Source organism: Agelaius phoeniceus, chromosome 4 (assembly GCF_051311805.1).
Source record: "Agelaius phoeniceus isolate bAgePho1 chromosome 4, bAgePho1.hap1, whole genome shotgun sequence".
Classification (NCBI taxonomy): Eukaryota; Metazoa; Chordata; class Aves; order Passeriformes; family Icteridae; genus Agelaius; species Agelaius phoeniceus.
The window spans coordinates 29,615,419-29,629,314 of NC_135268.1; the positions used below are offsets into that span (position 1 = coordinate 29,615,419).

General features: G+C 38.6%; 1 protein-coding gene across 1 annotated transcript in view; it reads right to left on the bottom strand.

Annotated features, from left to right (window-relative positions):
* Positions 1 to 13,896, bottom strand: part of BANK1 (B cell scaffold protein with ankyrin repeats 1) — a 135,934-nt gene that overhangs the window by 107,390 nt on the left and 14,648 nt on the right. Inside the window, exons 2-3 of the mRNA XM_054633216.2 lie at positions 8,783 to 9,181; positions 1,167 to 1,232 (exon numbers count right to left, since the gene is read on the bottom strand). Of these exons, the coding sequence (XP_054489191.2) occupies positions 1,167 to 1,232; positions 8,783 to 9,181 (465 nt within the window). The remainder of the gene's footprint in view (positions 1 to 1,166; positions 1,233 to 8,782; positions 9,182 to 13,896) is intronic.

The window sequence follows — 13,896 nt, forward strand, 5'->3', positions numbered from 1 at the left end:
TTCTGCAAAGATTTCAAGTGAAACTTTTGCTTTTAATGCAGACTTTCTTTTCTGGAAAGTGCCCAAATCACTTTATTTCACTATCAACCATTCAATTGACAGTAAACTTGGACTTAATCCTCAGTCCTTTCTTTTCTTGGGACTCTGTTTCCTCTAACCATTCCCTATTTTACTGTCTCATTTTTTGCACGTAACAGTGATGAATGAGAGAAATGGTGGGGTCAACATATTTCATACTTGGATGATGAGCCAGAAAGCCTTCTTCATACCAAGACACTTCAGTGCACTAACTCATGGCACATTCAACCCAGGGCCAAAAGAGACATCCATAGAAACCTAGACAATAGGTCTCAAGGGATAAACTTGCACAGCTTTACAGCAGCTTTCTGCTTGAGATCACACCAATACACCCAAGATGCCAAGATACTCACAAAGAGACTCTTATCAGAATATGGAAGGGGGTTGAATAGGAAAGAGAGCCACTAACCTCAGAGTCCAGCAGCACAGAACTGCTATGCCAGGAATTCTAGAATAACTTACTTGTCCCTTTGCATTGGTAAGCATGCTGGTGCTATTAAGCCAATTACTTTGCATCAGTGTCAACCCAGAAATAAAATTCTCCAAGTAAGAACTGAGGACAGGAAACATGCTATATAGCTCTTTGGCAAAATCTTAACTTGCTTTTATTAATCTGTAATTCCTACTAAAACTCTTTATAAACTTTCACAGCTACAAATAAACCAAAATGGCAAATGTCAACAGGGGCTGAAGCTGGGATGCAGATCTTCTCCCAGCCCCTGGTGAATGATGCAAATGTGATGTGAGTAGGACTGACATAAATTAAATTTTAAATCAACTCTTTCTTACAAGCAAAACTCCTCATGCTGGGAAAAAGGAAAGTTCTCCATGTCTTTTTTTTCTACACCGAAATCACAGTAAAAAAACCCAACCCTGTTGTATCTCCTCCCCTTTTCACACCTTACAAGATTGTGTGGGTATTGATGTGGGGGTGGATGTCTGAGAACAAGGCACGTTCCTTTACACAACTGTATGCTGTGGTAGGGATGGTTATTGCCTTTCATGTCTAACAAGATGTAAGAGAACAAATTTAATTTTCTGAAAAGTACTGGCTTTATGCTCTGAAAGGCATGGAGAATTCAACTCACCATCTGCAAGAACTGCTTCATAGATGTAAGACACAGAATCTCCAGGATTTTCATCCCATGGTTTATCTAGGAAAAAAGAAGAAAGAAAGAAGATATTACACTGATTTCCAATTTTTTTTTTTTTAAGATTAAAATCTATATGTATTTTAAATATAAGATAAAGCTATTAGTCTGCAGATAGAAAAAGAAATCTTAGAACAAACCCAAGGGCTAGTACAGAGGAACAGAGGAACTAGCCCTTGGATTTGTTCTAAGATTTCTTTTTCTAGAGAGATCTGTATTTATCCTTTTTCAGTAAATATCCCTTTGAATGATTTTTTTTTTTTTCAATTTACCAGAGCTGGTGAGAAAAGTGTTCTTGAGGAAGACATTTCCCTAGAAGTTAATATAGGAAACAATGCGAGAGGAGTTGGGTATAAGATAAAAATAGAATCATGTGCATTAAATGGATACAGACATTTGGAAGACAAGTTTTGAAGACAAGACAGTGCTCTGTTTCATAATACAATAGATCTGGTTACAGACAGTACCACAATCACAGAGTGGTTTGGGTTGGAAAGGACCCGGAAGAACATTTAGCTCCAACTCCTTAGCTATGGGCAGCAACACCTTCCCATAGACCAGACTGCACAAACCTCATCCAATCTGGCCTCAAACACATCCAGGGATGGGGCATCCACAGGTTCTCTGAGCAATCCATTCCAGTGCCTCACCATTCTCATTGTAAGGAACTTCTTCCTAACATCAAGCTTAAGCCTACCCTCCTCCAGTTCAAAGCTGTCCCCCCTCATCCTATCCCCAGAACCTTCTATGCATTGGGCTGAACAGCCCCAGCTCTCCTAGTGTGTCTGCAGGAGAGGTGCTCCAGTACTCTGAGCATCTTCATGGCCTCCTCTGGACTTGCTCAAGCAGGTCCACATTGCTCATATGTTGCTCATTCCAGAGCTGATGCAGCTCTGCAGGTGGAGTCTCACCAGAGCAGAGGGGCAGAATCCTTTCCCCCACCCTGCTGCCCATGCTGCTTTGGATGCAGCCCAGGATGCAGTTGGCTTTCTGGGCTGTGAGTGCACATATTGATCTCATCAACCAACACCTGTAAGACCTCAGGGTCAATCCATTTTCCACCCAGACTGTATTTGTGCTTGGGATTGCCATGACACATGCAGGACCTTGCACTTGGCCTTGCTGGCCTTTCCAAGGTTTGCATGGACTCACTTGAAGGTCCTGTCAAGGTCCCTCCAAATGGCATCCCTTCCCTCCAGCATGTCAACTGCACCACACAACTTGGTGTCAGCAGCAAATGTGCTAAGGGTGCACTCAGTGCCATGACAAAAGAGGTCAAACAGCATCCAACACAGAATCACTGAATGGGTCTGGTTGGAAGGGACCATTGTGGCTCATCTGGTCCAAACCTCCCTGCTCAAGCAGGGTCATCCTGAAACACATGGCAAAGAATTGCTCTTGAACATCTCCAGTGAGGGAGACTCCACAACCTCTCTGGCAATCTGTTCCAGTGTTCAGTCACCCATGCAGAGAAGTTGTTCTTTCTCACATTTAGGTGGAACATCAGTTTCTGTTCATTCTTTCTCATCCTATTGCTTGGCATCACTAAGCCTGCCTCCATCCCCCTTGGCACTCTCCCTTCAGGTACTGATAAACATCAAGGAGGTCCCTTCTCAGTTGTCTCTTCTCAAGGCCCAACTCTCTCAGGCTGTGCCCCATAAGATACTGTATTAACATTTTTCAGGACCAAGTTCTGGACTCAAAGCCTTTTAAGTAAGTGCACACAGACCCTACCAAGAGTAAAATCTGATTCTGTTTTTCTACTATAAACTTAAATAGGTGTCATACTGCATTTTTTTCAGGGATAAGTGACAATTTTAGTTTGGACAGCAAAACACCCCTTATTTTATCCCATTTCCAAGAAGATGGCACTAATCTAACAGAAGTAACATTATGGTGAAATTACAAGTACCAATTTTGCTATAACAACAGTTGTGTGCCAAAAAATATACAAGGGGTACCTTTACAGAGGTCTTCTCCAGATGCCTTCCAATGATAACTTTTCAGCAATTGTGACTGGTAAGCACAGTGCAAGACTCAGTCAGACTAAATAATACATTACATGAAGGACATATAAGACTACAGATTCGCACAGCCATTTTACAGCATTACCTGCAAACATACTTGTAGGGAGTCTTAAATTATTTGTCAGCTTGAGAAACAGTCTCACAACTGTAATTAAATACTGACTGATGACTGGGCCATAAACGATACAAATTTGGTTGATGTCCATTTCAAACCTTGAAAGAGCAGACTAAAAATGATAAAGTCATTAATTTAGTTTTTTAAAAAAATTATAAACTAAACAAACAAGTAAAATTGCAGTATGTTTAGTACATGCTGTTGCAATAATGCTTATGTTCTAGTCATCTGACTTCTATTATTAAGTTAAATTTTAATGAGTGTGTCCTAAATGCTGCTAAAAAATGTTAAAAAAAATCTAAAAAGACATGCTAAAAACTTTAAGATGTCAGTGCACTCACTTTTCTGGGTGTCATAACTTTTCATCCAATTATTGGCAAAAATAAGAGGAAAAACCATCACATACATGACACATACTTCAGAATCCAAGGGTACCATGACTAGCTACATAGATTACAACATGAGCTGCTAAGAACCCTAACAAACAAACCCTAACAAGTAAAGTCTTCTCAGAATTTTGCAGAAAAAAGAGAAGAAATAGGAAAGAAGTCAAACAGTTTAAGTGACAGGGGATGACAGTCTCAACATCTTATCCAGGGTTGCCACCTCCAGACAATCACTTCAGTTTCTCTTCTGCTTTGAAATAGCCAGGATCTCATGTCAGACAAAGGAAGTTGGTGACACAAACCAGTTTTTTTGTTGGCAGTCATTACCAACCCCCATCACTGCACTGGCATGCCTCCTGAGTGGAATGGAAAAGCAAAGCATCTCAGGAAGATGTAATACTCTGGTAATCTTAGCAGTCCCTGCAGAGCAGTTCAAAGACTATTGTCAGGGCAAAATGGAAATGAGAGTTATACTGCAGCACACACCAACTAACAAAATGTCCCTTCTGCTCTTGTGGTTATGATACTGTCACACAGACTATTTTCATTTTAATTAAAAAAATGTAATTGGCATTTGAGGTGGTCTAAAATAAGCAGATGACATCACTACCTTAAAACCCCAACAGTGGTATGCACTGTCTAAATGTAAATACATTGGGGAAGGAGTAAATAGAAGCACAACCATGTGGTCTCATTTATTGAAACCTCTCCTGGCAGTGAACAAGGCCAGAACCACCCACCAACTTTTCTCTATTTGCTCAGTCTTGCACGTTCAGGAGAGAAATCTTCACAACCAAGACTTAGGTCACATACACACACAGTATTTAGTATTCACAAACAAACAAGACCAAAAATTCTAGTCATTCTCTTCTTCAACTTTGGGCTTTTTTAGCTTAAGCACTTTAGCTTAATTTTCTCATAGACTCCAAGTCAGCGTCAAAATTTAGGTGAAGCACTTTCCCATTGAAGCCAATGGTAAAGTTCCTACTTAAATCAGGGGTTTAGGTCATCAGCACAAATCTTGCTCATAGCCTAAGAAAACCCATTGGCATTCATTACTTGTATTTGAGTACCAATGTGAAGAGGATTTTACAGGAGAACAAGCAAAGCAGTGGAGTCAAAATGTGAAACATTACTTCAGTATTCAATGTTACATCAAATCACAATAAAATTAATGCCACTGCACTAGAAATCAAACAGGAAACAGATACCATAAAAGTTATGATAAAAATATAATTATTTCTTTCTCTTTTCTGTGGTCTGCACAATGGAAATTAGGCCCTCAGTATCTGAAGTGGTCTGAACACCTGCATGAGTTAAGCCCTATTTTAACCCCCAGCCTGTTTTTCCCGCATTTACTTATTAGAGAAAAGCCCCCTATGCTAGTATCCCATTTGTCCACATTTATACCATACTACTAGTTGCAAAAGTAGTTTTCTTAACATTACTCTTCTTGGTCATTAAAATTGCTTGCAGATACATGGAATATCTTTTAGGTAAACAATCAGAAATTAATGGCATATTGCCATCTCAGGTAAAAGTTCCAAATTTGTTCTGAGAATCTTTCCTGGGCTGTGAAAGACTCTGGGTACCATTTTCTAGTTGGGTTATATTACTTTATGTACCTCTCACTTTTTAATAAAATAGCAGCTAATGAATGGATACATATAGATTTGATGTGCTGTTCACAACTATCAAATTTTTTTGTAGAAGTAAAATTCTTGTCCATATTTTGGCATTAAAAGAAAAAAGGGATATCACTGCTTGGGGAAAAATCTGGAAGTGGAAATGACAAGAGTTGCTTTTGTGGAGCTTTAAAAAATGAAACCTAATAAAACCACAAGCAGACTAATGGATACTTAGGGCTCCTAAGCTGTACCAAGAAGCCCCACCAAAAGTTTAATAAAAGTGTCAATGCATTTTGGAAACAGTGTCACAGAAAATTAGTTGCTTTAGATAAGACCTGTTCTCTTTTTGCATCATTAATATTGAGGACAACTTCAGGAGAAATTGAGGACATTTAAGGATTTAAGTTAACTACCTACAGAAGTAAATATCTATCTATAGATCCTTTAGATAAACACATGCTCGCCTGAATTTGAAGTCTTTCAGGATTAAACAGAAAAACCCCAGCTACGTTTAATACACCAGGGCACTGAATCAATACATTGAAAATATGTCAATTTAATCTAAAAAAGGGTACACAACTCAGCAGACCAAGGACAAGTAGCAGAAAGACACATGAGAAGGAAAAGACAGACACAAGCAAAACATATTTCCTAATTCTACTTTCAACAATATTGGGAAAAGCTGATAAAGAACAGTCAATTCTAGAGTCTCACTGGACCATCTTAGATGTTAATATAGAAAAATAAAACTCCTGAGTGTTCTCCTCCCTCTCTGGGGGTTATCTTTTTTATGGCAATAGCCACTGGACCTACAAAATTCAAAACCAACTCAGAATCTGAATTTGGCATTTTCAAACAGCAAAATATTTTAGTAACAAATCCTGCAAAAAGAATCTTTTGACAACAATAAAAATATTTGTGATCCTCTTCATGCAGAAGACGAATATAATAAAGTCTGTCAGCATCCTGGAAATATATGTCAGAAAGGTCACTCCTCCATATCTTAGCTCTCCCTTTACTCTTCCAAGAAGACGTTCAAACAGGAATGACAAATCATTCAGATTTTATGTTTGAACCACATTACAAACAAGCTCTTTGCTGAGTACAAAATCCCCTGCATCTTCTGTTCCATTTAGTTTTACTCAACATTTTAATTAGTTTTGATTTTTGCCTAATGTATTTGGCACATATACTACTTTAGAGCCAGAAGGAAGTTGTAACAGACAAAGCCCTGTCTGCTCCAAGAAGATGAAACCAGCACCATCTGGCAGGTGAAATAATTGTGGGGGCATATAAAATGAGACTTATTTTGCACTTCTTCCATCTCAGGCTGTAGGGATAGTGCTAAGAGAATAGCACCTAGGAGAGAAGAGACAGCTAAGAACTTACCTTGCCCATGAGCTTTCCTGAGTATGGAAATCTGTAGTGGAAGGCTGGTGACTACTAGCACCTATGCTATGCCATTGTTAACATTCTCCAGGAGAGTGTTAAACTGTGAGATAACAACCTGATTTAACATCCACCTTCAGCTGTTCTAACTGCCTAGAGGCCACTCCTCAACCCTGGCATCCATTAGTCCTAGGATCATGATGGCCCACTGTCCTAAGGGATTAACAGGATTTAGTTGCAGTGGAAGGCATGTGGTATGGCCATTATAATTAAAGCACAGTATTGAGTTTTCAGGCTCAATGTCACTTTTAGAGTGACAGCTCTTGTCAATACTGAGGAGACAAGAAGCTACAAATGCTTGAGAGAATAAGTTAAGAATAATGAACAGTTTAGTGGGAAAAAAAGGATCTAAAGACCACAAAGAATATACACAAAAGTGTTTTCGTTACTATCTCTAAAAGGGTGCAGAATATAAGGGTCTAGGGATGAGCACTGAAAACAAAAGGGATTGAAGACAATGACATAGGAAGAGAAATGGGAAATCTTGTGTTTCTGGTCCCAATGAAAGGCAAAAAAAAGAGTGCTCCAAGGAAAAAATAATCCTTCTATATACTCAACAACCCCTTAGCAAATAATTTTAAATAAAAGGGAAAAATCTTTCCCAGATGTGCAGTCTGTCAAAAGCCCTGTCACAGGTATCACAAAGGCTAAGAGCTTAATAGGATTCTACAAAAGAGTATCCTATATATAGACACCATTATCTTTAAGCAAAGGTAAATAATGACACAACATGGGCATCTTCTTTCCTCAGAGCTTAAATCAACACTCAGATGAAAGCAAATATCTTACTTGGAACACTTTCACTGTGCAACAGAGCAGAGGTCTCCTATCAAGCACTGATCTAAGCTGGCCTGGCTGACAGCAAGGGTACACCAGTGCACAAAAAAACCAGGGCCAGAGCAGTTCTAAACTAAGAGTGTGGAGGAGGGCTTAGCTCTGAAGCACCAGGCATCACCACCACTTCCAGTCCTGGATCTAGCTCAGTCCACTGAACTGGTCTGATCCCAGCCACAGTCCATGCATCCCCAGTAAAGAGATACACACTGAGACTGAGGCCTTCAACAACTATTCATTAATTCAGCTCTCTCCTAATCTCTGCAATTGCTGATTTTGGTCACTGTCAAAGTGATCATCTGAACACCTACTAAACATCTGGCATTACACTTAAGTCCCAAGGGCACAGGTAATAAGTATTCTTGTGAATGCATTGACCTAACCAAAGAACTCTCCCGTGTCTTCTAGGAAACGGTTCATTGCTGCAGAAAGGTTTGCAATTTCCTGTGCATGTGTCAACTGATAGTATCTAAGCACAGTTACTTCCTATATATACATATACATACACAGAGTATAGACCCACAGTTTTCATCCCATTAAAAAATGGCCAAGAAGCTTCAGTCTGAAGCTACATATTGGACACAGACAGAAATTGCAAATATTGCCTTCTGAAACCAAAACAGACAACCAAATGAGCCCAAATTGTCAAGTCTGAGATATGTACTGAGGAAAAGGTTATTAAAGAATACTGAAGATGGTTGGGGAGAAGGAGTCTAAAATGTACTTTTGAAAACACTCACCTCATACAGGCAGACCATGTGTAGACATTTGGGGCAGTTTTAAAGCCCTATAGCATACTTAAGCTTACCTACTTAAGCACAAGGCAGCAGGGACATCCAGCTAGGTCACTCATTCAGCTGGGGTCTCTCTACCCCAGTGCTCAAAAGAATATTATTGGTTGTTCATGGACATGCAGAACTAGGTTAAGCTCTGAGTAAAAAACCTGAGCTGCAGGACGTCTTTCTCAAGCACAAGCTCCCATGCCAATAAAATGGCACCTTGCATGCAAAAAAGAAGCACAACATTCTGCTTGGTAGACAAAATCTTTGCTAAATAGCAAGAGCTGAGAGGAGGTAAGAGACCTAAGTATTACAAACAAACAGTAGTATATTACCTGGTTGAACAATTTCTTTAACAACAGAAATGTACTCCTCAGGTTTCTGATCAGTAGAAATCTCTTTGCTGCCACCAGCTAAGGTCAGTATCTCGTAAAGAATCTCTGAATTCTCCACTCCACAAAGCAGAATTACCACATTATCCGGAGGTTTTAGAACTTGTTCCAGAAAGTAACTTCTCTTTTGATTCAGGCAGTTAAGAAGTCCACATGACAGTATCAGGAGTTTACATTTATAAGACAGTAAACAGAGTAGCTTTTTGGGCTTCAAAGATGAATTTTCTAGATTGTAGAGTAAGATTCCTTCTTTGTTCACTATGAGTCCAAAAAGAGATTTTAAATACAGAGCCCACTCTTCTGCTTCTTGTTCATATATCACGAGGATATCCTTCGTATTTTCTAAAGAGAAGAAAACATTAAAAAATATTTTCAAATGTGTTTTAAATACATTATAAACATCAGAAGACAGATGGATTGTCATCGTCCCCATCTCACCCCCCCCATAAAACCTTAAGGGGCTGAAGAAATTATCTTTAGCAGAAATCAGCTCATCACCTTGAAATGACAACATCTCCTTATTTCTAAGACCAAGGCAGAAAGATTGCCCACAGAAATACTGGAAAAATAACTCAGGATATTATGTTTAGAATAAGTAATATTTCAGAATAAGTATTGAAACTGCAGTCTAGGAAGCAGAGCACGTTCACATATTCTGCTCCCTCCTAAAGCCTTGACAAATAGGTAGTAATATTAAAAATGGAACACTTAGCTTTTAATGACAGAAGTAAAGAACATGTATTTGAACACATGAACATGATTCAACTTCATTAGAAAATTTATCGGTATGTTTAGGATATTTTGTCAGCATGGTGCCAGGATAGAAACTCATGATCTTTCTTTACTGTCCTCATTCTAAGAAAATTACTTGAGACCTGACAAAAATAAATCTAGAACTGTATTTTTTCAGTTCTTTCCCTTTAAGATGTAAAACATGGTAACTAATACTCTTCCGCAGAGTTACTAGGGTGATCGTTTGAGACAGAGGCAACAGGCACAAGCTGAAACACAGGAGGCTGCTCTGAGCATCAGGAAATGCCTTTTTTTCGTGTGAGAACTGGCATATGCTGCCTGCAGAGGGTGTGCAATCTGTCTCCCTTGGAGCTACTCAAAAGGTGCCTGGATATGGTCCTGGCTCTAGGTGTACAGGAGAGCTCCCAGATGTCCCATCCAACCTCAGTCATTTGATGGTCATGTGAAATAATCAAAAACTGTGATTTGATGAGTAACACAATAACAGTATACATGAAGCCAGGGTAGCTTAATAGCCCCAGTGTAGTTGACAATCACAGCCCCATGGAGTAACAACGTGAGGCTGAGGAATAGATACAGCTTCTGGTCTTTGCCTTCACTGTGCTTCACAGTGTCTGCCTGCTGGTCAGGGTCAGGCAGCCTGACTGACACTTGCCTGCAGTGCACCACAGCTCCTTTGAGTGCCTAGCTGCTGCACTGTGAGGATCAGGAGATATGGAAACAGAGTGTACACAGAGTTAAAATGTTTCTGGGGCACACAAAGGATGTGGGATGCACTGTTGGAAGAGCAGTACAGATGTACTAAGGAGAATAAAAAACTTGTCAAGGATCCCACATAAGCCCACTTATAAAAGGATAAACTGAACGAGTATCTCCAGTCCAGGATTAATGCTTAAATTATTTGTCTTCCCTTTCTTTTAGAATAAATTATTTCTATTATTATTTCTACATTTTTTCCACCCATTGGTGCATTCCACCCTCTGGAGATACTTGAAACAAAGCTTACTCAGCAAAAGTAGAGTAGAAACTTGTAGAGAAGGGACTCTATCATTTAGTCTCTTGAGTTCATTATATGTCTACAAACTCCTTGAAGGACTGTTGCCATCTTTTTAAGATTTGTGAAAGCTCACCCTTTCACAAAGTTTTCTGTCACAGGAAATCATAAAGGGTTATGCTCAACATTGCAGCGGGTGATGATATTTCAAGTTAACCAGCTCTTACCAGTACACTAAAACAGGGTAATATTTGTTAAAATGTATTTGGAGAGATGAATACTTTATTTCCCATGGTAAAAACAATCTGAAAAATACCTCTTTCTGATGAAATGCTGAATATTAATAGTAAGGAAAAGAAACAGTGTATTTCTCATTTAACTCAGAGAAAAATAGTTTGGTTTATGATGCTGGGATAAAAAAAAATTACTTGCCACAATGTTGTTTTCAGAATCTCATCTAATCTTCCGTAATACTCAGACAGACATGCACAAAGTAGAAACAAAAAGCTATGAATTGCTGCACACTTTCAAAAGAAGAAACTTAACAGTGCTGTAAAGCTCTTTCAGTCTGACCACACAGTTTCATATCACAGAAAATGAAACAAGCAAGTACCTTCTATTTACAGTCCCTATTAACTAAAACATTGTAGCAGTTCTTTAAAAATATGCATATAAAGACAGTACTTACACCATAAGGAAAATTTAAGAATTCATTCTTTAAACTTTGTTTGAATTTACTTGGTTCTAACTTCCAGCCATAATACAATTTCATATTTCTGCAATCCTAAAGGAGCATCTGTTCTTCTGCTCTCAGTAATCCATCCCCTAAGGTCTTCAGATTCCCATGAAGTAACTCAGCCTTGCCTTCATTGCAGTTTGTCAACTGGGATTAATACTCTCCCCCCTACAACTGGGACATTGTAGAACTCGTCCTATTTTTTGTTCTGTGCTTTTGTGAATCCACCTGCCTTCTCAAAATACTGAGAAAACCAGAACTGCATACAAGGTAGGAGATCCTTCATACAGTGCATGAGAAGAAAAAAAATAACCTTGGGTATGCACATGAGCTCATAAACAATGAATTTCATTCACATTCATTCACCCCTGTGCAATTGGAAAGTACAAGGCTTGAAAAAGGTACTAAAAAAATTCTAAAGATAAAAGTGAGAAACATGCAACGAAAGGATAAAAGAAGACAAACTAATTCCACTTCCATATGGAATATCTGCACCAGTCTGCAGCTTTGATCTTGGTTAAGCAGGAATGAGAAAGGGGTTTTATGATGTTTATTGAAGGCTCAACTGCACTTCTTCTCAATTATATCGATCTTTATATATGAGAAAGAAAGCTTTATTTGTATAAGAAAGGGAGAGTGAAATATATCTAACACCACACTTGATGGAATAAAGGCTCTGCAGCACACCTCTCATAAAGCTCTAATGCAATATGCTCCCCCTATTTCATTTGTCTTTTCTATCTATATACAGAGGGAAGAGCCATGCTGTTGAGCAAGGTTTTTCATAGTGCAGTTTGGTGCAACATTTATTGAAGCAAGCAGCAAGTGCTATTAAGTTACCTCTGGGAAACCAAACATGGGTATGGTTTGAATTATAAGCTTGCAATTTTTTTTTTCAACATGGAGATCCCTTCCATATTAAGGGATTCATTATTAAGCAGGAATTTAAGGCTTGCATCTTACTTGCCCCAAATTGTATTAAAAGGTGAAATATTATATTTTGAAATGCTTGCCCGAATTGAAATGTGGAGTTAAAGTTGACCCTACAAATAGCTACGATGTCCCCTACCAAAAATCCACTCTATGTACTAGTAACTTTTTCCTCTGATAGTGTTTTTGCCTTCATAGATTCTACTCAGATGCATATGCAGGCACCTTACTTTAAAATTCAAGCCCACCAAAACTCTGCCTTTAGAACAGTATTATTTTTACCTGAAACAAAAAACCAATCAAGTTTAGCTTTACTGCAACACTCCCCAGTACTGAACATACAGTACCAATGCTCAACTTTTCAGCCAGAGTTTTTTACCCCTTCATTATTTTAATCTCTTAATGAATAATTCTTTGAATTTACTGCACTTGAAATAAAAGTCAAGAATAATTTTGTTCCCTTGAAAGTTAATGTAATAGAAACTATCATATCCTGACAAAATTAAGCTGTGCTTCATCTGCTCCTACTTGGAAGCTGACTCAAAAGTAGAAATAAAATTTATTATTAGTCCAGCAACAAGAAACAGTTGCAGAAACAAGAATTTCTGCAGTCATTCATAACCTGAAAGGGGTTCTTCTGACAAGCAAAACTCTTCTCTAGTTAGTGGTGCATGGTTGCCCAAGAAAGCACATCTCATGTCGTCTGAAGGGCTCTTTGAGAAAACCTGCTAGATACTGTGAGACTTCTGTGACTAAGAAGGAATCAAGAATTTGGGTATATAGGGCAAAAGAACATGTCTTTTATGGCAAGAATTATAAGATATAGTAGAGTGAAAAAAGCACAAATATATTAGAGAGTTAAAGGAAACCTCAAGGACTCCGCAATGCGCCAAACGCACCAGGAAGGCAAAAGAAACTAATGAAAAATTGGGGTCTAGTAGCTGCTCTTTAACAGATATCTCAGTTTATGAACCTTGCAGTCCGTAAAAGATCATTTCTGTGTGTTTAGAAATAATCAAGAAGCACTTGCTAATGCTCATCTTTGAGAATGACACTGCACAGGTGTCAATTCATTCCCTAACTTTTTAAAGGCCTTTTAGGTTTGTAGGAGTTTGTAAAGGTTTGTAGGTGAAATGCTTTACTTCTAGATATCTTTGACCTGAATTTTACTACAGTTATTTCCATAATTCAGCACAAACAGACTTTGTTTGATTTAAATAAGGCTGATTACAATTAGGATAGGATATAAAAATTGGCTCTACAGTCCCACTACCTTAAGACATTTTGATGAAAAAAAGTCAGGTTTGAACATCGGCTTTTATCCAAGTTTTAATGGAAAGATGGATCACCATATTTCTCAGGGTTGTCCAGAGCCTTTTCCAGTTAGGGTACTGGAACCAAACAATGGAATTCCCAGCTGTTCACTCAGCTGCCCATGAATCCCCCTATAACCACATATCAAGCCTGCCACAGTCAGCCCCAACAAAAATGTAATGCAAGTCTGTTTACAATCCTCACCTCAGTCCTATCAGCCTTTGATACCTGTGTGAAGAAAACACCCTCTCAAGTTGTTCTCCACCCTTAGGTTGAGAAAGGACAGGATCAACTGCTAGACAAAGCATAAAGTTTGTCCCTTTTATTTCT